Source organism: Rhipicephalus microplus, chromosome X, assembly GCF_043290135.1.
Source record: "Rhipicephalus microplus isolate Deutch F79 chromosome X, USDA_Rmic, whole genome shotgun sequence".
NCBI lineage: Eukaryota > Metazoa > Arthropoda > Arachnida > Ixodida > Ixodidae > Rhipicephalus > Rhipicephalus microplus.
In genome coordinates this window covers 110,062,187-110,087,149 of record NC_134710.1, presented here as the reverse complement: position 1 = coordinate 110,087,149, position 24,963 = coordinate 110,062,187, and the positions used below count along the sequence as shown (strand labels likewise).

General features: G+C 45.2%; 1 protein-coding gene across 7 annotated transcripts in view; it reads left to right on the top strand.

Annotated features, from left to right (window-relative positions):
- LOC119176250 (LIM domain-binding protein 2 Chi) overlaps positions 1-24,963 on the top strand; it is a 366,067-nt gene that overhangs the window by 294,997 nt on the left and 46,107 nt on the right. For 3 of the 7 annotated variants that reach the window (XM_037427445.2, XM_075877407.1, XM_075877405.1), the window contains exons 5-7: positions 18,355-18,430; positions 18,748-18,850; positions 21,938-22,110. In XM_037427445.2, coding sequence (XP_037283342.2) covers positions 18,355-18,430; positions 18,748-18,850; positions 21,938-22,110 — 352 coding nt within the window. Of the gene's footprint in view, positions 1-18,354; positions 18,432-18,742; positions 18,851-21,937; positions 22,111-24,963 lie in introns of all 7 variants that reach the window. The other 4 variants (XM_075877409.1, XM_075877406.1, XM_075877408.1 and 1 more) reach the window with 2 other exon arrangements.

Here is a 24,963-nt window from a genome sequence, read left to right as displayed (position 1 = left end):
TGTCTGTCTGTCTGTCTGTCTGTCTGTCTGTCTGTCCGTCTGTCTCTCTCTCTCTCTCTCTCTCTCTCTCTCTCTCTCTCTCTCTGTGTGTGTGTGTGTGTGTGTTGTGTGTTGTGTGTGTGTGTGTGTGTGTGTGTGTGTGTGTGTGTGTGTGTGTGTGTGTGTGTGTGTGTGTGTGTTGTGAATTTGTCTATAGTACTTGAGGGAATTTGTTCTTTGGTGATTTTGTGTTTCTGTGGCTTTGCTATTCTTCGTATGTTCTTTTTATTGCACGTCTAATCATCCTGCACTTCTACGAGGGGCGAACATGTCCTTACGTAATCGTCCCGAGCTCGAGTGGAGTCACCGCCTGGTGGCCACTGCCCAAAGCGCACCTAGTGTGCATTGCTCCCTGCTTCGTCTGTTATCCACATAGGCTAGCACGCGCGCGTACGTCATGCTCGTGCTCAAAAGGCGGTTTGTCCCACTCTGTTAGCGCAAAAGTAATTCCTTGTATGTTTGCCTAGCACTGTTTACAGAAGCATTTGGCCTTACTCGCCTGTATATGTACCGCAATAAGATGAGGTCGAGCACTTGGCGAGAGTGATGTGTATCGTCGTCCTAGCCTCTCTTCGCCAGGACCATGTCGGTGTATGTGCCGTTTTTTAGCTGAAGCCCATCGTAAAGTGTACTTGGCGTCGTCCCAAACATGAGGAATAATAAATATTGTGTTAATGCAGCGTTTTAGCGACTCAGGGATAAACGAACGTTTTGCATTGTTGTTAGGTGTCTACTTCAAAACAAAATTGTGGCCTTCTTGCTTACCGGTTATGCGACGAGCTATAATTGTGCTTGAGATAACCTTGTATTGTACGGTCCTAGTCCCATGACACTGCTGTATAGTAAATTTTGACACTTCAGTACTTCAATTGAACGACACGGAGCTGATTAAGCTTGAGTTGCCGTGTGCAATTTTACCATTGGGTGACATCTATACAGATAGACCCGTGTTCTTATCAAAGGTGAACATTTGGCAGAAGTCTGCTTGTTCGAGATAGAAATGAGGCAATTAGAAAACTCCAACTGGAAATTGTATTCAGAAAACCGACGTTTCGAAGCCAGACCAAGCGCTGACTCAAGTGCTGTAATACAATTTTTGGTTGGAGTTTCCTAATTGCCTCACCCGTGCTCTTACATTTGGGTTCGCTTAAAAGATGCCAGATTGTCAGAATTAATCCAGATGGCGTGTCTCACATATGTCATATAATTTCAAGGAGAACGTCATCTTTTTTTTTACATTATCTTGAGCATTTTTGTGGCGTTGTGCTAGACTGACGGGATAAGTAAACACACATTTGCTTCAAAAAAAAAAAAAAACTTCGTTCCATCAATTAATCGAACCTTTGCATCGCTTTCATGCAGATAATCAATATAAGAAAGCTGCGGGCTGAACTATTACCTTTTTTTTTACAGATATAGGAGTAAGAACAAGCGTGCTTAAGCGCTGTAAGTCACGTAGCTTTCATGAATAAACTTATCGACTGTCCTACGTTTATTCCATGAAGTAATTATTAAGACAAAAATGCGGATGAGTAATCAATGTATTTATGGTTCATCGCCCAAAAATATCGGATTTCTTCCTTTTTTTGGGAGGGGGGGGGGGTTGAGGGGATTGGTAATTGTGACCAGCGTGCATGAAGAATGAATTCAGTCATGCTACAGCAGTGCATAGTAGACGGGACACAAGCTCAACACCTAAAATAAAAATACAAGAAACGTGACACTCTGCAGTGCGAAAGCGCAGACAGTCGTCCAGCGCGAACATCCCATTTAATGGCAGACTGCCTTTCTGTCGCAAGTAATAGTATCGTTCGGTGAGCTTCGTGCATTCGTTAAGCAACGAACGGCATACATTTTACCAGTAGGCAGCAGTCAACGCATTTTGTTCGCCGACAATCAGCTCACAGCGCTCAGAAAGCACACCGTCGACCGCCTATCCACACTAGCACGGTGACGGTGCTGCCCCCTATAGCCCGATCTCGGGGCGAATATTTATTAATAAGCCCTGCACTGAAATGTGGTGGTTTTGGTTCCTCATAGTGCGCAAGCCTAGATGAAATTCTGCCGTTAATGTTATAGTGCTAAAGTAGCTCTTGTGTAACCCGCCACGGCGCTGCTCTATAGTGGTTAAAGCACCCGAGTGCGCACCCTAAGGTCGTGGGATCAAATCCCGGTGGCGGCAGCCGCATGTTCGATGGAGGCGGAAACGTTCGAGGCACCTTAAAAAAACCTAAGCTGGTCGAAATTTCTTCAGCCCTTCACTAAGATGTATCTCATGTGATCATATCGTGGATTGTGGATGTTAAATCTCGACAATGTTTATTAGTTCTTGTGTAGATCTTGGTGTAGTTCTAAATCCTGTGCTAATGTCGTTCTTGTGTAGGCCCTGGTGTTGTACCTTAACCACGCGCTTAAAGCAGATTCACTGCCGTGAAACCCAAGGAAGCGGATAGCACGGGGGACCCTGGGATTCTCTTGAAAATCACGAGCTTGCCGAGGCGGTAACACGTCTCTTGCGCGGCGCTACATTATAGTATATATCAGCCGTATGCTTTGGAAGAACTTTCGTGATTTTAGGTGAAATATTGCGATGGAATCCTATATACTTCGGTTGTTTATACTATTTTGGACGTTATTAGTCTATTTTACCCTGGTTTTGAGCATTGTCAATCTTGTTTTAGGCCTGTATTTGTAAAATCTTCTATCAGCTTGTTTTCAATAGTCCTCTGGCAACCATGTAACCGGAAACTCTTTCCACTGTCTTTCTCATCGCAATAAACGCCAGTCTATCGAAAGCCATCATCGATGGTGTGTCACGTCTCTTTCGTTTCTCAATAGTTTTTTTTTATTTTTGGTGCCGGAACCCGGGAGCTGAAGCTACCATCAGTTCAGCATTACAAAGAGGCCATCAGGCGTCGGCGTTCCGACGGACTTTACCGTTCACTCAACGATCCTTGGAAGTGCAACCGTCTTGGACTTCACGGTTCTAACAACGAGGCCTAACGACGCCACACCCACGCTGCTGAAAGCAACGCAACAAAGAAGGTACGATAGAGCGACTTAAGAAAAAACGAAGCGCTCTGAGAAGCCAAGCGACGAAGTTGATATCCGAAGCAGATTCATCACTAGAAGCACAAGCAGACGAAGCGACACTAAACGTGCTGTCAGCAAGACTCGGCGCCCTCCTAACACAGCTGAACGAGGTGGACGCTGCTATCGAGCCACTTGTGCCAGACGAAGAAGTCGACGAGAACTACGCACGTACAATCGCGTACAATGACAGAATAGTAGCCTGCGTCGCAATGCTCAACCAACAAGCCGGAGCTCAACAAGCGAACGCCATTACAGCAGCGGTGGCGTCTCGGCCTCCTAGCGACGGGAACCTGAGAGCCAACGGCTCAAAGGTGAAGTTGCCGAAACTCGAGCTGCGGCGATTTAGCGGCGCCGCCACGGAGTGGCAGCCTTTCTGGGAGCAGTACCAGCAAGCCATACACGACAACGGCGCTCTTTCTGACGGAGAGTTTTTGTACTTGCACTCGGCGCTTTCTGGGAGGGCAGCAGTGGCGGTGGCTGGTATACAAGCGACCGCAGCCAACTATCACACGGTCATCGAGCTTTTGAAGGAGCGTTTCGGACGCACGGATGTGCTCATTCAAGAGCATCTTACGCAGATGCTGGACCTGCCAACTGTACGAAGTGTGCACGAGGTAAGAGATCTACGTCTCCTCTATGACCACATGCAGCGAAATATAGCCGCTCTCACGACTCTTGCCAGACCGACAGCTACGGAGCAATGCTCGCCTCCGCTCTTCTGCGAACGCTGCCAGGTGAACTAGTGGTAGAATATCACAAACATTGCTCTGCAGAGATAAAAGAGAATAGCTTGTGCATTACGAGTTTGCAGTGTTTTCTCAAAAACGAGGTGTAGAACCGAAAAAGCGCTGCAGGTTGGGCAGAGAGAAGGCAAAGGAAGTAGTACAAAACCACGTTTTGATAAAGAAAGGTCCCGAGCTTCTAGGGCGTCAGCAGCTTCACTTCTAACGGCTAGTGAATTCAAACAGAAAGAGCCTTGTGCGTTTTGTGCAGCTAGGGACCATGTGACGAAGGAATGCCAGATGCCACTTTCACTCGAAGAAATAAAAGGGGCACTCCTCAAAGCTGGCCGATGTTTCCGCTGTTTTATTAAAGGGCGCACATCCCGAGAATGTCGCAACAAAGGAGTAAAGTGTAAAATATGTAGTAAGAGGCGCCTTACTCAAATGTGCAATCCTGCGTGGAAGCCTGCTGCTAACACAGCAACCGAATTGCACTCTGCGACAGGTAGCAAAGATGACCTAACGACAACTGTACTGCTTCAGACAGCTAAGATATGTGCGAAGACTGCTCACCCGTGCACTATTTGATGGTGGAAGTCAGAGAACATTTGTGACAGAAGAACTGTCACGTCAGCTGAATTTGGAAGTACTTGGTGAGGAAGGCATTACCATATTTCCCTTTGGAGGAGCAGACAGTGCCATAAAGAAAATGCGCAGGCGAGTACGGCTTCGGTTGAGGAGTCAGTATGACAGAAAGAAGCACTGCCTCTAGGCCTTGGAGATACCTGAAATCTGTTCGGACGAGCTTCTTGTCCCCGAGAGAGTGATAAAAGAGGTCAAAATGAAAGTTGTTGGTCTAGCTGATGTTACCTTGCCACCCGCAAAATTAGAGCAAAATGACATTGATATATTGATTGGCGCTGACTACTATTGGAGTCTAGTGACGGGCGAAGTGCACTAGCTTCAGGGGGGCCTAGTTGCAATTAATACGCACTTCGGGTAGACACTGCAGGGAAGAGTGCCGTACAGCAATACCAGTGTAACGATAGCGGTCCTTCGAGCTGTTGTAGCGGAAAACAAATTTGCAATGACGACTCAGCTCAAACCTTTCTGGGAGCTCGAAAGCATGGGTGTTGTGGACCTAGTTTCACATAATCAGGAGCAGGAAGAAGTATATAAGGCTTTCGAGTCCTCCATTAGGGGTGGTGCCACCAAATTTGTGGCATGCGTATTCTTTGCTGTAAGTGTTTCCTTCAGCTCCAAGAAGCATGATGCACGCACCAAGATTCGTGTATTTCCGCTAAATATTTCAATATTGCTCTACTTATGTGGACCATTTTCGGTTTCAGTTTCGCGGCGCCGAGTTGGTCAGTGACGTCGATACATAGGTGGCTTGGCCACGTGATCACTCAAGGCTGTGACGCGAATCGCGCTGAATTTCGTCTGCTCTCACACACAGGTGCCACATAAGCGCCATCAAAACAGAACGCCTTAGCGGGTTTCGATGCGTAGCACTTAGCCAAGAAGCGATCGAAACTCTGCGAGTAATACAGCAACCGATGCATTGCTGGTACGTTGGGTACGCTCGTTTCGGAGATGGGGGAGGTCACTCACGTCAGTACAGACCTGGTGTGACGTCACGACAACTGCCGTTGCTTCTCCTATTCTGAAACGTCAGTGCTGCTGCGCAAGCGATGGGCCTAGATCGGGAGAGTGAGCATTAAGCTACACTTTTAGAAGTGAATTAAAATATATTGTACGTGTTTGTAGGGTCCGACCCTTCCTGTGGAGAGTCCTTGTATACATAGGAAATCCACAACAAGCTTGGGATAGCCTCGAAATTTGGTGGCACCACCCCTTTAAGTTCACCAATGGAAGATACGAAGTGGCTCTTCCTTGGAGGCCCATGAATTTTCATCTTGCTGACAACGAGGGAGTTGCAAAGAAACGTTTGGCCAGCATCACAATGAAATTCTTGAAAGATGAGGCAATTCGGATGAAGTACGACGAGGCCATACGCCAGTACCTTGAGCAAGGATTTGCCGAGCGGCTTCCGAAGAACGTAGTAGGCATAGAGAACAGATTGTATTACATGCCTCACCAAGCTGTGTTGTGCCCTGCAAGCCCGTCAACTAGCCTCAGAGTGGTCTTTGATGCGTCGTCGAGTGAAACCGGGTGCGTGTCACTGAATGAAGTGTTGGATTCAGGACCGAACTTAAACCCCGATATCTTAAAAATCATGCTCAATTTCAGAACGCACCGCATCGGGCTCAGTGCAGATATCGGAAAGGCGTTTTTACAAATATCACTGAGAAAGGAAGGTAGAGATGCCGTACGCTTCCTCTGGTGTGAAGAAGTACCCACTAAGAAAAAACCGAGTCCGCCACTTGAAGCCTGGAGTATGACAAGAGTCCCATTCGGAGTGACCAGTAGCCCATTTCTGCTTGCTGCCACGATACGTCACCATCTCGGCATGATGGACAGCTGTTCGGGCACAGCACGAATGGCTGAGAGCTTCTACGTCGACGACCTCATCACAGGTGCCGACACGGAAGAAGCAGCTGAACAATTGTATCGAGAAGCGCTGGGCAAAATGAAAGGGGCAAGCATGTTCCTTCGAAAGTGGAACTCAAATTCCAAAACTTTGCAAGAGATATTTCATAATGAAGAAACTGGATGTCCCACGAACACAGTGCAGTGCCCCACAAGCAGTACTGCGCATGTGTTAGGACTTGTGTGGGATAAAGAAGGCGATCACCTTGCCTTTTCTATAGAGCCGATCTTAGACTTCCTTGACAGAAAATGCAACACCAAAAGATTCATTCTTCAGGCCTCTGCGCGTATTTTCGATCCCTTAGGTCTGCTTTCTCTAGTCACTGTGACTGCCAAACTGCTGTTCCAAAAGCTCTGGAAGCTGGGTGTTGGCTGGAATACAACATTGCCCGAAGAGATGCAAGCAGTGTGGACGCAATGGCACACTACACTGCATCATTTAACGGCTGTAACCGTCCCAAGGTGTTGTGTCAGTGGTGAATGCGACAAGATAGAGATTTATGTATTTTCTGATGCAAGCCCCAAGGCATATGGAGCGGTTGCATACTTGCGTGTTTGTCGACTGGGCATCCACAACGCAAATTTGATCTTGTCGAAATCGAGAGTAGCCCCACTCAAGAAGCTTTCCCTTCCAAGACTTGAATTGAGGGGTATGCTAATGGTTGCCCGACTGAAAGACTACCTGGCCCGATCATTTAGACTACAAGGGAAAGAGTGGTTTCTGTGGACAGACTCAACCATCGCACTTCACTGGGTCCGGGGCTCTGCAACCCAGTGGAAACCCTTCGTGGCTAACCTAGTGATGGAAATACAACTGCTCACCGATCCAGACCAATGGAACCACTGCCCAGGTGCGGAAAATGCAGCTGACCTCCTAACACGAGGAGTTTCGCCGGAAGTGCTCAAATCAACTATATATATGTATACGCTTTGGTGGCATGGACCTTAATGGCCCTCCCAGCCTTCTACTGATTGGCCACGCAGTGAAACCATCTGTGAAGGCCTCCCTCAAAAAAGTTTTGGGAAACAGCTACTGCACATTCGAGGAACTTGCGAGAATCCTCACTGAGGTTGAAGCAGTCGTCAATTCTAGGCCTCTGACATATGTTTCTGCAGAGGCCACTGAATTGGAACCTCTCGCTCCTCATTTTTTTTGTTGGCAAGCGCCTGACGTAGTTGCCCACATCTACGTGCGAAGACGCTACGTCACAGCCTAAAATTCTTGAAAGAAGTTGGAAGTACCGACAAAGAATGACAGATCATTTCTGGCGAAGATGGCAGAAAGAATACCTGAACAGTCTGCGTAGCGCACATTTCTACATACCGACCTCGTCGAACGCCATCCAAGAGGGCACGGTGGTGCTTGTCTACGAGCATCTATCTCAGCGACAACTATAGAAAATGGGAGTGGTCGACAAGGTGTTAATCGGACGTGATGGTCGGATCAGGGCCTGTATTGTGCGCCTACAAAGTAGGACTGTGATCCGAAGACCAGTACAACTTTTGTATACTCTGGAATCTTTGCGGGAATGAGCTAAGGCTCATTGGGGGGAGGGGGGGGTATGTAAAATTTTCTACCAGCTTGATTTCAATTGTCCTCTGGCAACCATGTAATCTGAAACTCTTACCACTGTCTTTCTCATCGCAATAAACGCCAGTCTATCGAAAGCCATCATCGATGGTGTGTGGCGTCTCTTTCGTTTCTCAATAGTTTTTTTAGTATTGACCCCTGCATAGCCATATACGTAACGAGTTTGTGGCGGACAAGCCGGGCCCTCGATGTGCTCCGCGCGTAAAATAGAAATCTGCGTAGGTTCGCCAGCATCACGTATCCGCGGGTGTCATCACACTTCAAGTTACTAATCGCACGTTGTGCTATGCCGCGGGCACTGCATGCACTGTCCTCTGCGGTAGCTGAAGCAATCGCCCCGCCGCGGTGGTCTATAGTGGTTATGGCGCTCGTCTGCTATAGCCTGAAGGTCGCGGGATCAAATCCCGGCTGCGGCAGCGGCATTTTAGATGGAAGCGGAAATGTTCGAGGCCCGTGCATTTTTATTTAGGTGCACGTTAAATAACCCCAGGTGGTCGAAATTTCCCCAGCCCTCCATAGAGACGTATCTTATGATCATATATCGTGGTTTCAGGACGTTAAACCCCAGATGTTATTATTATTTTTATTAGCTGAAGCAATCTTCACGTGGGACATGGCGCTTTGTGAAAATGTCTGGGAAAATTCGGCAGCGGATTCGCGTGTCCGGCACGAATATTGGTTGGGAGAGATATTCACAAAATAAAAAAAAAAGCGGGAGAGGAAATGACTGAAAACTTTGATCCGCCTGTAGGGTGTTCGCATCACGCGCTCATGCCTCGTGATGAAAAAGCGGGAACGAGGGGGGTGACTGCATGGGGTCATACGGGCGCGAAGGCCGCCTATCAAAGATCGAGCTCCGGGCTGCCACAGCCATGTCTCGGTTGCCCCGGCGACGCGTTGCCGAGACCCGTGCTTGCGCTGCCGTGTAGCCGTTGCTTCGCACCCCGCGGGGTTCGGCCGCCGTGGCCATCTGCGTCCCCTGAGAGCAGCTGCCCGCGCGGCGAAGCACACTGCGCGAACGCTGGCAGAGCGTCGACGGGGTGCAAGCACGCGCTAAGTTAGGCCGCAGTCCACACTCTTTTCTGCCTGTATATCGCCCGTCATTGCCCCGCCACGGTGGTCTAGTGGCTAAGGTACTCGGCTGCTGACCCGCAGGTCGTGGGATCAAATTCCGGCTGTGGCGGCTGCATTTCCGATGGAGGCGGAAATGTTGTAGGCCCGTGTACTCAGATTTGGGTGCACGTTAAAGAACCCCGGGTGGTCGAAATTTCCGAAGCACTCCACTACGGCGTCTCTCATAATCATATAGTGGTTTTGGGACGTTAAACCCCACAAATCAATCAATTATCGCCCGTCATTGGAAGAAGCTTGCGATAGAGTGCGCATGCTCGGTGACTCTGCGTTACGCATTTTTCGTAAGACCGTGGCCGCAAAAGAGCGTTTTGCGCTGAATGCAGGCGATTAATACACGTCACTATCGCGCTGTCGCATTCACCGCTCCTTCGTTCGGTTATCTTCGACCCAACATTTCCTTCGTTTGTTTGGTTGTGCGTGCGTGTGTGTCTTTACCTTTGCCAGGTGACACAGCAGCAAGCAAATTACGCAACGTACCGATCAATTGAGACACACACTATATAGGGAATGGTTCCAGAGTGGAACCGCCTGTTGCGCTTTTTCTGGTGAAGATGTTGCTCTCTTCTCTGTGGCTAGAGATTTCTGTCAGACGTCGTCGCAGGTTGTCTTCACACTGGATCAAACGCGAAGAAATGCCCGAAGCTGAGGACTTCAGTCGGGATTAGAGCTCGTCGTTTCGAGACAGGGAATCAGCGCATCAGGAATAACTGCGAAGAGCCTCCGAGATGCCGCATTAGCTCATGTCGCGTTCACAGTTCGGCTGGTCAGGAGTGTCACTGTGAAGTTAGATGTGAGTCGAGCTGGGTTTGGAAATCGAAACGAACTAAGTGTGCATGTCATGTTCACGATCTCTGCATTATTTACTTTTGGAAAGGGATCTGGGCCAGTGACTTTCGTCAGCATTGGCCCGATGGGCTGTTACAACCATCTTGCACGTCGTTTGCCTCGTGATATAAAGCCGTGTGACAACCCTTGCAGTGAAAAATTCCTGGAGTTGCACCGAGCATTGTATCCGTTGCTGCCAGCAGACACATAGTTTATCTCTATATAGATGACATGCATTGTGTTCTAAAAGGTGTAATAATAATAATAATAATAATAATAATAATAATAATAATAATAATAATAATAATAATAATAATAATAATAATAATAATAATAATAATAATAATATCGCTTAATGTCTCAGATATAAAAAAAACAAGATGCTGAATTTCAAAAGAAAAATGAGAATTATTACTTTTCCAAACCGCCCGAATACGAGGAAGAACGTTATCATACATAGCGTCGCTTTAATTAATGTACCGGTGGTGGCATTTTTTAATGTGAATTGACTGACATGTGAAGTTTAACGTCACAAAACCACCATATGATTATGAGAGACGCCGTACATTGGAGGACTCCAGACAATTAGACCACCTGGTGTTCTTTAACGTGCACCCAAATCTGAGCACACGAGCCTATACAACATTTCCGCCTCCATCGGAAATGCAACCGCTGAAGCCGGAATTAGATCCCGCGACCTGCGGGTCAGCAGCCGAGTACCTTATAGTTTCTTTATGTAAATCAAGTAGTACAAGTTTAGCCTTCAGGCTCACTCTCAGCAATCAATATTTTGTTGAGAATAGTTAAAAAAATACTTATTCAGAAAAAAATGGGATAAGCATTTTTTTGTCATGTCACTTAACTATGGCGTCGTGATGCTTAGCAAGATATCACGGTCTCAATTTCTCACCGTAGTGGTCGCTTTCTGTGGAAGGGTGCGCGTAATGCAAAAATCTTCGCGTTGGATATAAAAACCTATGCTGTTTGCTTGGCGCTTTTCATGCTCTCGGTGTTCCATTGAGAAGTTTAAGGGACTCTAAGAGAAACAATGACTTGGTTTAGGTTGACAAACTGGCCCCGCCGCGGTGGTCTAGTGGCTAAGGTACTCAGCTGCTGACCCGCAGGTCGTGGGATCGAATCCCGGCTGCGGCGGCTGCCTTTCTGATGGAGGCGGAAATGTTGTAGGCCCGTGTGCTCAGATTTGGGTGCACGTTAAAGAACCCCAGGTGGTTGAAATTTCCAATATATTTGACGATTCGAGAGAAAGTGTTTGGATAGCTACTCACGCCACCTGCAGGCGGGCCCACCCCTCATGTATCGCCCACCTCCATATTACCCCTAAATTTATATTGACCCACCCGCAAATTCAAAGCGGCCCAGCTCAACCGACGCACTCTGCGGAGCCATACATGTATTCCTATGATAAATGTGCCACGTTTTTTTTTTCTCGTTACAAATACTTTAGGCTCTTGCGCTTAGATCTAGGTGCACGATAAAAAAAAAAAAAAACGAGGTGGTCGAAATTGCCGGAGCCCTCCACTGCGGCGTCTGTCATAATCATATGGTGGTTTTGGGACGCTAAACCTCAAGAATTATAATAATATTCTTATTTTCATTACAGACACGACATTTTAGCACAATCGCTGAGGTCCTCGGCAGAGAATGGAAATGCTGAGCATTAAATATTCGCACTTTGGTCTTTACACCTTGTCTCTATAGTAGGCTTTGCAGCTGCAGTTTAGTTGCTGACTATCATTTCTTTTGCTGTGGTTTTGTGGGGCTCGTGTTCAATGCCCACGTTCAGAGCGCAAGTCGTTGTTTGTTGAAGCCTCAAGAACGAGTCCAGCTGTGATATCGTGCAACTATGTTTGCTTGTGTGTCCATCAAATTTTCATACGCAGTGGCCTAAAAGCTCACGACCCGGCGCGAAAATGCGCTCGCCTTGAAAGCGAAATATTCGCGCATGCGTGCAGCTGTGGTCGCTGCAACACGTAATATTCCTGAATTGAACTAGGCTTCAATCTGCTATGTTCTGTATCGTTATACAGTCAGCCTACTATGAGGACATACGTCTCGAAGCTTGCTATCGGCGATCGCATACGTTTTTCGTAAAAATACTGTTTGTGGAAACTCCTTCAAGACTATACCGCGCTCACTGACCTTATTGTGTAAAAAGATAGCGTCCATCAAGTGCTATTTTGTCTGTACAAGATTACCATTTTGGCAGTAAGAAACTTCCCTCGTTTCGAGAGTACGCAAAATTATGAACAGGAGGGCTCCCAAGTCATGTTTTTCATTCAGCGACGACATCGAAACCATATGAGCGTGTTGCTTTGTCCCTCACTGCTTATTTGTAAACTGGGCCAGTTCAAGTTGTACATGAGCTCCGTGCGAAATGGAGTGTTTTAGAAACATAGCGAGAAAAAAAACATTCTCGCTTTCCAAAGTCTTTAGCCAGATGACAGCGAAGGGCTTCCGTACTATGGTTAAGTCTAGCAGAACGGGTCTTTGTCCGGAGACTAGTGTGCGCATGCACAACGGCGGTGACGTGTAGCGCGTGCCATGTTTTTTTTTTTTTTTTGGGGGGGGGGGGGGGTTGCAGGGTGGCAACTGGTACGAACTGAGTGGCACCTGGCATTGCAGGTTTGCTTTGCAAATTATCCCGAATAATACCACGCCCCAGAGATTTCTCTACCGACGCGCAGCGTACAACTTCGGAGGCCATGGACCCCCCAGTTTCAATTTGCCATGGTCATGGGTCATGACAAAGATTTGTCATGCCATACAGGTCGATTGTCGCGTTCATTAAACGTAAAATGTACCGACCCAAGTATTCGTGCGTGAGAGCTCGCCGTAGCACTGTTTGTTCATTTGATACGAGTACAAAACTGCAACGCCATCAGTCCAAGATGGCGGCTCTTTAGCGCGTCCAGAATGTATTGTCAGAGACAGGGACGGCGTCACGGCGCCAATTTGGAGGAAAATTGAGGGAAGGGAAGGATGGAGTCCCCTCTCCCCCTGAGCATAGCCAAAACACGACACATATAGTTCCCATGCCTCCCTGTCTTCCTGAAGGCAGTTAACAATACTGGTTTGCCGTATGCGATAAGTACATGAATATACCATCGTAGACAGCACGTAGCCTTTCGCCCCGCCACGGTGGTCTAGTGGCTAAGGTACTCGGCTGCTGACCCGCAGGTCGCGGGATCAAATCCCGGCTGTGGCGGCTGCATTTCCGATGGAGGCGGAAATGTTGTAGGCCCGTGTACTCAGATTTGGGTGCACGTTAAAGAACCCCAGGTGGTCGAAATTTCCGGAGCCCTCCACTACGACGTGTCTCATAATCATATGGTGGTTTTGGGACGTTAAACCCCACAAATCAAATCAGCACGTAGCCTTTCTTTGGGGGGCGGGGGGGGGGGGTTAAGACTTTTATTAGCCACCTTGATTATCTCACCACGAGAAAATCGCGCGGCAAGAAAGCTAAAACGAAATCAGGAGCCCGACCCCTATCGGGAAAGTGGGGGCACGCGAATCTTAACATGTGCGTGCCTGACCTCCTTTCTTTCTTTCGCATTGTGCAATGCTCCCTCTGAACTTTTTCCTTCCACAGCCGGAATATCAGACCTTCGTCCACGTGCTTATCAACGCAATACTTCTGTTGCTACAAGCAGCAACAATACTCATGTGTGGTACAATGAAACGTGGCAACATGGAATGACGAGTGGCATCGATAAAAAGATCAGATTGCCCAGAAGAGACCGCTGATCGCCGACAATCCCGCGACCGAGAAAGCATGCGTTATTGAAAATCGGCGCATACAAATACGCATGTAAACGGCGCACCTTCGAGCGCGTCATTTGTGTACACGCGTATTTCTGTATGCTCCTCTCTTACCAGGTTGCCCCGCCGCGGTGGTCTAGTGGCTAAGGTACTCGGCTACTAACCCGCAGGTGGCGGGATCGAATTGCGGCTATGGCGGCTGCATTTTCGATGGAGGCGAAAATGCTGCAAGCCCGTGTGCTCAGATTTCGGTGCATGTTAAAGAACCCCAGGTGGTCGAAATTTCCGGCAACCTCCACTACGGCGTCTGTCATAATCATATAGTGGTTTTGGGACGTTCAAACTCCGCATATCAATCAATCAATCATCAACCAATCAATCCTACCAGGTTAACCTCCCTGCTTTTCCCTTTTATACGTTTCTCCTCTCTCTCTATCTATTTGTACTCTCATTGGTATGAATGTAAAATGGCACTGGGTAATCATACTCTCTATCGCCGCAATATTTTCGCCACGTCCTCGCGTGTTTTTTTAGGTGTTTCAGTAAACAATAAGGACGTTCGGTGTTTGCTAATACCGACTTACGCGATTGATTTGTGTCGTAATCGTAACTACTAAGCTGGTGTTCCAGAATATATATATATATATATATATATATATATATATATATATATATATATATATATATATATATATATATATACCACCGCTACAGATGCACTGCGCATGAATTCACGTTGTACTTAGACCGACAGTGAACTTGAGCTTCGAAAACGTTGTTTCATGCTGTGTTTCCGTGCTTTTAGTCTCTCTCTCTCTCTTGCGAATACTTGAACGTTGCGTGTGCCATAAACAAAGCTTGGCTGATATTGTAGAAGCGTCGTGACGCATTATTTATCGGCGTCAAGTTTCAACACGACGAAACGCTTAACTGTTTTTATGTCGACCTTTTGTAGCCTGACAAAGTTCTTCAGTTTGACATCAACTCTCCATTTCGGCCTGCTTGAACATAAAGGTGCGATGCCTGCTCTTTCTCTGTTTTACGTCTCCACAAAGAAAACTTGCGCGGCTCCATCTAGATACGCTAGAATGAAAGACGTGTCTTTCTCCTGCAGCTGCACCTGCAGCTCGCTGTGAAGTCACACACGTCTGTTCCCCAATCACGTGTACGTAGCTGTTTCATGGTGAGAAAGTGATCAAAAGAGACCAAAGGTTCCCCCACTTCGTATGCGCTCAAGTGACCAGGATCCTGCAGGGAATGCTTCGCAATTTACGAAATGTTGTATGACAAAGTCGAGTTCGCTTCACCAACTGAGTCACGCATTTTTTTTTTTTTGGGGGGGGGGTGTGAGCGTGGGGGGGGGGGGGCAGCGCCAGGCGCTCTTTGGCGTAACGCTATGTGAACCTTAAGATCTTTGTTATGCTATACCGTTTCGCAGGCAACTAAACAGTGTACGTTTTGTAAGAGCAAAAGAAGTGTGCACTTCACATCATGGTCACGTGTATGAATTTTTGTTAGGATGGACGTGCTTGTATGTTTCAGTCCGTCGTTCGCGTAATCCTATAGGAATTTTGCAGCCGAAAGATTACCATAGTTACCAGAGATCAAAAATGTATTTTTAAGAAGTATTTGAATTGAATTGCTAAATAATTTTCTGGATTTTTGTGTGCAATTTGATTGCATTACAGCGTTATATAGAGAGAAAGAGAGCGAGGGAAATATCTCACAACACCAAGTGCAACGTTGCACAGGCGTTCGTTCAATGCTGTTGTTGCCTTCAGGTACTGTGTAGCTAGGGCTCGTGTGGCGTTGATCAGCCGTGATTCCCATCTCCTAAGATATGTCCTTCAGTGAAGGGTTGATCATCGAGTCTCGCCAAGGTGCACTGGAGTGTGCCTTGACGAGACTCGATGATTGTTCAAATTGGAGACAGGCGCAAGAGGTGATCGATAGTCTCTACACAGTTGTAGTTATTGCGCATGTCTGGCTCTTTCAAAATGATGCGATAGCTGAATGAGTTGTTCAACGCAACACCGACCCACAACCAACATAGCATTGCAGATAACGTCGAAAAATCTTCGATGGCAGTTGTAGCTATAGAGTAACGATTCAAGGTTCTGTGGGCGACGATTGGAGTTCCGCGGAGAATTCCAGTGCGTTTGAGCGATTACGAATTACAGCTGAACAAAAGCAATGTTATTACACTCCTATCACTTTTGAAAAGTAATGAAATTACTTTCAAATCACTTTAACAAACGTTTATATAATTTCGTGCACTTAGTTACGTGCCCGTTATTTACGCTCTGAAGTTTCGACGGCCGTGGCATTAGCGTTGTAGAAGATTGCGAGTTCTGAGGCCGAGCGGTTTCCCTGTGAACCTGCTTTGCTTTGCTTGAGGTTTAGCACCTACGTGAACTTGTCTGCTACTTTCCCTTACCTTTCTTGGTCCATTTCTTGTGTCATAAAGGCAGCGGGCATGTCATATTCTAGTGAAAAGCTAATTGTGAAGTAATACGTAACTTTATTTAAGCTTCTCACGTTAATTCATCACGTTAATAATTACAACAAAACGTAATTATTTACCCCCTACTCTGCAAACTAAACGGTGGGCGGTACATTCGCTCAGAGGCTTTCTACTCTTCAGGGGTATCGGGTGGCTTTCACAAGGATGCCTTTGTTATAAGTAGTACATGCGTACAAATAACGTGCTCCTTTTTTCAATGCCTTGGCCGATTTCACTTTACTAATACGCAAACATTCAATGATTCGCGCACTTTATGCTTGGCTGTGGTGGATACTTTGATGAACCGAGTCGAGTGCGAAATCATAAATCACCAGCAGGATAAAACCGCGTTTGATGCTGATGCTTCATTTCGCACTCCCCAGTTTATATGTAATGTGATCCAACAAAGTAATATGCAAGAAGCATTGGTTTCTTCCACTTTAGTAAATCACCCCATTCGCTAGAGGCAAAGTACTGCTCTTGCCGGGATAAAAGTCCTCGTAATATAGATAAGGTGCCACAGAAAAAAAAAAAAAAAAACTGAGATGATCTTGTGACGTTTCCTTAAAATTTAACGCGCCTGCTTGATTGATGTCATAGACATTGATGGCTTTTGGCGGGGCCTGTATAATTGTTTATATGTGGAAATAAGTGACAATCAATCATCCAACGAGGTCAAAATCCGGAAAAAGAAATACGTTGATATTAGTGACATCATACCGTTGTTAAGATTCCGGCGCTACAGCGGAATGAAACGTTGATCCTCAATTTTTAATCCGATAACGAACCTATGATAGCTAAAGCAATGACAGTGCAGTTCCAAGAAAAAAAGAGAAGGCCCAGATTGTTCCAGGAAAGAAAAAAAAAAACTGGCTTATTTAGAATTTCATTAGCATCTCTTTACTGATCATCCGAAGTTTGTGTTGAGATAGCGTCGATTACAGGCCTGTTGGTTTCGTCAGTTAATTGTGTTGATCAAATAAACGAGTCCTTCTAACAATTCGTTCCTTTCGTAGATCCACTTGTGAGGAACATACGTCTCAAATACTTCGGTGCTTTGAGCTACCTTTTACCACTCACTGCCCATTTTGTCAGGTGTATAGCTGAACGAGCAACAACTGAGAAGATGTTTTACCACAATGTAGTCAAGTGTAGTGTAGTCAAGGCGGTCACAACGCGGCGCTGCACTGACAGTGATGAAGCGTTGCACACGAGAGAGCTCGCGCGCGGTCGAACGGGGAACTTCGCACGCACGCCGACCACCGCTGCAGGCGCGCGCGGCGGCGACGCGTCGGGAGCGCACGCGCGGGCTGCTCCCCTTTCGGAGAGCCACCCCCGCCGGCCAAAATGGTACGACCCTGGACCCGAGCAAGGTCACGCCGTACCAGTACAATGCACGCTCCACAAACCGGCGAGCATCGCGTCGCTTGGCCAACGCTGGCCCCTTGGTAGTCGGTGGCGGCGCGGAGCGCCGCGTTTGCCTGCTGCCTCGATGCTGCAGGACGCCCGCGGCTTGCTGCGTGCGTGAAGAAGGCGTTTCGACTGGTTGACGCACCGAGCCTGTAGGAAAGCAGTGGTACACAAGAGTGTTCGTCGTCGTGGCGGCGCAGTGTTTATGAAACGATGTTGACTCTAAGCCTAACTGGCGAGCGGACTACACGGAGGCGGCATGTTTCGCGTCTGCTCGTTCGCGATCGGCGTGCGTGCCAGCTGGAATACCCGTGTTGACTGAGCGGCACTGCATCGTACCACAAAACGGCGGTGGTAGAACGTTTTTCCGCGTTCCTCGTTACAGCTACCGAGAGCGTCTTCGCCACGTGTATTTTTTTCCCCCGACGCGTCATCGCGCCCTGACTGAGATGCCGTCCGTCGCAGGTGATCGGGCTGCGTCGAGAAAACTGCGTATACCTCTGCTTCGCGAGAGAAGGCCTAGGAACTGATGATGCACAATCATGGACTCTTGAACGTTACTTGATTTCATTAGTGTAGTGCGTTTTGACTCTCGCTCACCACCAGCCAAGCCCACCAATGAAGTCGATGTTCGGACAAAGCATGCCCGGCGGTCCGCCGGCAGACCCGTTTTATTCATCGCCGTTTTCGTCCTATTTCAGACGACACACGCCGTACTTCGGGCAACCGGACTACAGAATCTACGAGATGAACAAGCGGTTGCAACAAAGAACGGAAGTAAGTCCACAGTCTGTGTCATCATTGTAGCAGCCTGGAATGGCGGCTTATTGTTGCCGCCTTCACGTTTTAATGATCATCAGTAGTACGCTAGTGTGAGTTATAGGTGTGCCTACCTAATGCACGAGACCAGTGTCGTCTGCGTGCGGTGAAAAGTATATCGCACATATTTGAAGTTGTCGCCTTAGATTACACGTTTATTTCGGATATAGCGCTTTCTAATATCAACTTTTAGTAATCACTTCGACGAAACTTGCGCTTCTCAGTTGCTAAGAGAATCATGTTCCCGTTTTCTTCGTTTTTTAATACTGGAGCAGGAGAGCGACAACTTGTGGTGGGACGCTTTTGCAACAGAGTTCTTCGAGGATGATGCCACCTTGACGCTCACATTCTGCTTGGAGGATGGGCCAAAGCGTTACAGTGAGTAAACTAATGCTTCGCAACTAAATTGAACTTTTGGTACAGTTAATTTTGTTAGTCATAGTGCGTTACTAACGCCGTTCTTTGTAAAGCTGCGCAAGTCGTCATAGTTGCCTGTCGTGCTACTGCGTTTCTTGTTTTCCTTCTTCGTAGCGATGACCAGGAATCCAATGATCGGATAACGATACATTTGCATAGAATAACGCTGCTTTCTTATTTGAACCCGTCGTAAATATGCTCAACCCACAGTCCTACACTTTCGTGCCCTAAATCCACTCATGATGTCTGTTTGTATTATTGAGTTTTACATTTTGATGAAGGAGAGGGCAGTTAACTTTCGCCAATGTCACACGGTCACTTTTGATCGCTATATGGCCTGCTCCTGTTCAAATTTCTCAATCATGATAGATGGTGAGCGTGGCCACACGTTTCATGAAGGCGACGTTTGTTACCCAAGTGCACCAGATGTCTTTAGCTGTTCTAATGTGTTTATATGATGTGTCGAATTTGCATATGCAAACGCTCTTAACTCCAGTTAGGGTGAATGTCTCCATTGTCGGGGATCGTCACTAACGAATGATGGTCGTCTGCTGATCGTCTGCAGCACTAAGGAACTTGTGTGTGCAAGCGCATATTTGCAAAATATGTGTGTTCTTTTGAATATTGTGTCAGTTTCGCAGCATACTAGTGCTCATCAAAATCTTTTTGTTACGTTTTTCTTATTGAGCTAGAAGTACTCTTCCTATTTTTGACTCTTTTAGTACACAACTAGAGGGCGCAGGTGTCAGTCAGCGAGATCTCTATGGATATCTCCCTGACTTTCGTTGATCGCGATTGAAAGGTACTGTGACGCAGCACTAGATCCAGATCGGGCCCAATCACAATGGAAAGTGACTGTGTGACACTGATTTATGGGTTCACTTGAAATCCCCAAAATATTGCTTGTGGTATTGATAATCAGTCTCAAAACATAATTTATATAGCTTGCACTTATGGTAACAGCCCATGTCTTCACACCTCACATCTAATCACACCCTGTGGTTTCATATCACGATTTGCTTGTGTGTGTGTTTCAACATGACATAGAATTCTTGTTGGGAAAGATTCAAAGCAAACACTTAAATATTTGATTCAGCTGCATGTTGTGTAATAAAGCATGTTTTTGGCATTGCATTAGTTCAATTGTTTTCCACCAGTAGGAATATGCATTACTGAAACAATTTGAAGTGATCATTCAGAAGAACAATTGCTCTAAGAAAGAACATGTTACTCCTGCTGCTAGTTTTTGTTGCCACGTTTCACCACATTGCTGTATAACTTAGAAGTTCTAGTATTTTCATACGTGGCCATTTAAGAAGCATGTAAATTGAACGGACTCAATTTTTTACCTCTTTAAACTGCTTGGTTCACTTGAAAGCAGGCTAGTTCATGCTTTCGGGAAAGTCTGTATTGGTGGTGCCATACTTTAATCCTGCAAAAAAATTTCAAGTGCTGTTTATCAGGAGTTCATTAGTACATGCAAACATTCTCTTGCGTCAGTAACCTTGGATAATTAAACTGCTCGAAGGTCATCGAGTGAAAATACACTAGTAGCTTACATGACTATAGCAAATGTAATAATGGAACACAAGAAGTGCATTTCACTAGGTGCAGACAGGTACTTTTATTGCTTGTGTATTTGAGATTTAGTTTAATTCACCACATCTTTTGCAATAGTTTGAAATAATTGAAAAATGAAATTAATTGTAAATGTTAATAATTTATGCTCAGGTTGCCTGAAACCTTGCCTTTTCGTTTAAGTCATTGTAAGTGACTCTGGGAAGCGTTCATTAGTCACATAATTCTATTAGTAATGTGTGCCATATCCAAAGTGTGGGCTCTTCCTTTTGAACAGTATTTGTAACAGCAGTTATGTAGGCTGGTTCATGGGGCAGGTATTGGCAGTGGCCAATATACTGGCCACTGCCAATATACTTGGTACTTCTTTACCTCATTTAGATCACTGCACTCATATCGCATTAGTATGTTCGGTTATATGGCAATGCTAATATTACTTAGTGCCATATTTCTTAATTTATCATGATTTGGATGTTAAAAATATTCATTCTATTCATATGTTTATAGTTATAGAAATTTTGTATATGAGCTTTTTTTTTCTGATTGTGTTACATTTCTTAAATGCTTCTGTTCTGTCATTATTGATTAGACCTTGCTGGTTATTTGGCAGGTTGTTTACTTAACTTAGAAAAGCCGTTTACTCACCTTTTAAACTAAATAGTAGCTTTGGTTGGGGGGGGGGGGGGGAGGGTGTACTCGCAATAGGTTACTCCCAATAAGCCCTTTCCCTGCAGTTTTTTTGGCCGAAAACATTACAAAAATACAATTTTTTTCACCTTTTTGATTCTACATGTCTTGAACCATTTAGAAATATTCCAAGGTGCGATATTCGTTAGATAGATGTTTTATTTTTAAAATTTTTTTTTTTGAAAATGTGTAGAGGATGGGCTTAATTACACCGCACTATGGAATGTCAACCCTCTCCAGCTTTGAGGGCTGAAAAGTCTGTTTGAAATTTAAAAATTAAAAATTAGATTGCAGGGACGTGAGTCTGAAAACAAACCGCGAACCTGCCGATGGTGGTTTGATTACGTGTGAGGGCGTCCACAGCCCATAGATTGAGACAGTCATCGTCCGAATCCAATGGTTTAGCGAAACTATGCTGCTATGTTTAGTCGCTGCCACATACATACATAGAGGATAACTGAAATTTTTCATTTCCTGAAAGTTTAGTACACAAGGGAATTTAACAAAAAAATTTTTACCACACTGCCTGTTGAAGCCAAACAGGACACGGATATTTGAATCGGAGCAGCTTAACTTAGGCATCCCCAAATGCTTGTTTCATGGTGGATGAGCCGTGTTCATTTTCGATAGAAGCGGTGCAAATTTTGTGGACGAGCTGAACTTGTCTTTGGTAAGAAAAGGGTTAAAAGAAAAACTCTCCTTTTCTATTTTATGCCCTCCTTAAGCCATGTTTATTACCTCATGCATGCCTGTTCTGACCAAGGTTTTTTTTACCCATCGCAGCCATTGGGCGGACCCTGATTCCTCGTTACTTCCGGAGCATATTCGAAGGAGGCGTCACGGATCTTTACTTCAACCTGAAACACCCCAAAGAGTCATTTCACAACACCACTATAACGCTGGACTGTGACCAGTGCACCATGGTAACACATCATGGGAAATCTCCTTATAGCAAGGTGAGTGTTCACGATAAATGCAAATATAGAAGAGTAGTTGGCACAGTTGTTTGCCCCTTATGGCAAATCTGCATACTGCTGGATGTGATTAACTGCAATTTCATGAAAATCACGTTTTTTGTTAAGTGACTTTAACATAGTATTGTACGTTGATCTAGTGTGTGTATTGGCCCTGCTGACTTCTTAAGAAATTTCTAGTTTTGTTCTGCACTCCTTGCTGGGTTCATGTCAATGTTACTAAGTTGCAAGACCCAGTAGCTACTATAATGCGATGTACTATGGTAGGCACTTGATGGAGGCGGAAATGTTGTAGGCCCGTGTGCTCAGATTTGGGTGCACGTTAAAGAATCCCAGTTGGTCAAAATTTCCGGAGCCCTCCACTACGGCGTCTCTCATAATCATATGGTGGTTTTGGGACGTTGAACCCCACATATCAATCAATCTATGGTAGGCACTTGTTGCACCATATGACATTTCAAGAGTTGCCATGTGGTTTTGTTCAAAAGCAGTTGCAGAGCACAGGAGAAACATGAATAACTCATTTTGCATGTAATTTAGCAGCATACCAGCGTCACATTGTTTGAGCTGTGTGCCCATAATGCTATCCTGTGACAATGAGTAGTTGTTCTGATGTATACATAAGCGAAGCAGGCAGTTTTTAAACCTCTGTATATATGAACTGTATTTAATTGACACTAAAGAGAAACAATGACTTGATTTAGATTGATAAACTCTTAGTACTGATGCTAAGAGTTTCACTGTCATAAGTTCATTATTAACGTAGAAAATCAAGGTTCAAGTTTCATTCTTAACTTCGCACTGGAATCTTCTCGTGTGAGATAAGAAGTTTCAGAATGTATTTTTCTCATTTTCCTGACATTGGCTCGATGAAATTTTCTTAAACTTTGTATGCTAGGCTTATAGCACCCACAGATGACAATGTACTTCGTTTTTATCGAGAAGCTATGTAGGACCCATTAGATGCCTTCGAAGTGTACTACATCACGGTGTTTGGTGCAGGAATTTCACGATACCGTCTCCACCCACATTTTCTTTTCGTGCGTTTTCTCGTTTACCAAGCATCGTGTCACTGTAAGAATGGTGTTTTTGGGATTGTGAAATTTTACTTTAATAATATACAAAAAATTGTTTTGCTCTTTAAAGTTGTCTGTTTTAATAGGGACATGGAGAGTGCAACATGTGCCTTGCTATCATCTTTGTTTAAGAAAGTGTATAATTTTTAAATGGCAGGCAGACACAGCCTCAGCACTACAAATTCATATACGAAGGAATATATTGTTTATGGTGTTTTTTTTTTTTTTTTTCATTTGTTGTGCTGCTTGCTGGTCTTGGTAATATGGTGACATAGTGAAATGCGAGTCAATGGCAAGAGTGGAAGCTAAGTTTGTCAATGGAAAGCACAGCCCTAAGTACCTGAATGGCATATTTAGGGCTATAATAATAATTGTTAATAGTGGCTCACTGTTCACATAGAACCATTGCAACTTGCATTCAGTCATAATAGTTGACAAGTTATGTTGAAGGTGATATTTCAAAGGGGTCAAAGGTTAGATTTTGTTATATAATTGTAAAAAAAAGATGTTACTTTGTCTGAAACTGGCCTTCAATTTCAGATTAAAGCAAAAAAATCTGGAAAACACTACTCCTGGTTGTGTTTTCCACTGTGTTAATGTTGTTGCGACTATGAACTTTGCAGTACAAAAGGGTTCACCTTTGTTCTTTGAAATCTGTTTTATTTAAGTAAATTTTGGCCACTCATGGGTTGAAAAGATATATGGCTAAATTATTCATATGATGTAATATATCGCACACACTTTCCCATCTACCATACTAATATGCAATGCGGTATACCTTTGATACTGACCAGAGTGTACTGAATCTGTGCAGAGAATTGTAAATGTCTCTAATTGAAGCCCTGAAAAGAAGTGTGGGAGTGCTCTATTCAGCTAACTTGCTGAACAACATATTCTCCTTCAGTGGGTTCTACAATCTTCTCGTGAACAATTTGGACGCTGGTGTGTCATATTCAGTGTCCATGTGCTTAATGCGGTAAATAATCATTGTACTGCCAAATGCTAGCCTTCTGGCTAGCTAGATTGGTAGAACGACAGTCCCAAAAGAGTGTTTGTCTCAGGTGCCAAACACCAATTTTTTTTTCTACAAACAGGCTTTTCTTTTTAGAAATTCGTATGGATTTTCTTGTAGCTTTGAGATGGAAACAGACGTGTGCAGAACCCCTGTTTCTTGTTATAAGCACTTGTAATTTGCTGTGCTCCAATGCTTGATTGGTGTCGGGAGCTTGCAGTATACTTTCATGGCTAACTACAAAGGCCGAGGCCTTTATGCAGGCATTTGATGGAGTCTTTAAGAGATACAAAAATGCTCTTTCTGCGAGGTACTGTAGTAGAAATGACTCAGGAAAGCTGACATTCTGAGTCTGTGCAAGCTGTTGAATCTCTGCTGGGCTAATAGCACTAGAAAAAATGAGGATGCGTGAGTAAATTGAGGTAGCATGTTCATGGTCCATTATTTCTTGCATCTAGAGTGTGGGAGCAGTAAGTTTTCGAGAGACTTAGTTTTGTCTGTCAGTCTCTTGTCTTTCTTGCATTGAAAGCTGTAGTGGGCGAGCTGTAGATATATGATGAAATTTGAGCTTGTGGTGAACATGTAAACACTTACCGATGATAGTACTATAAATATTGAAGCTAACACTCTATGGAAAGCTATAGCACTGTTGTTCATTGTTTTCAGGGCAGGTGCCACTTTTGTAGTCTTAATGCTTTGCTAGTTTGTGGAATAATGTCATGAATTGCATTCATTGATAGTGAGGTG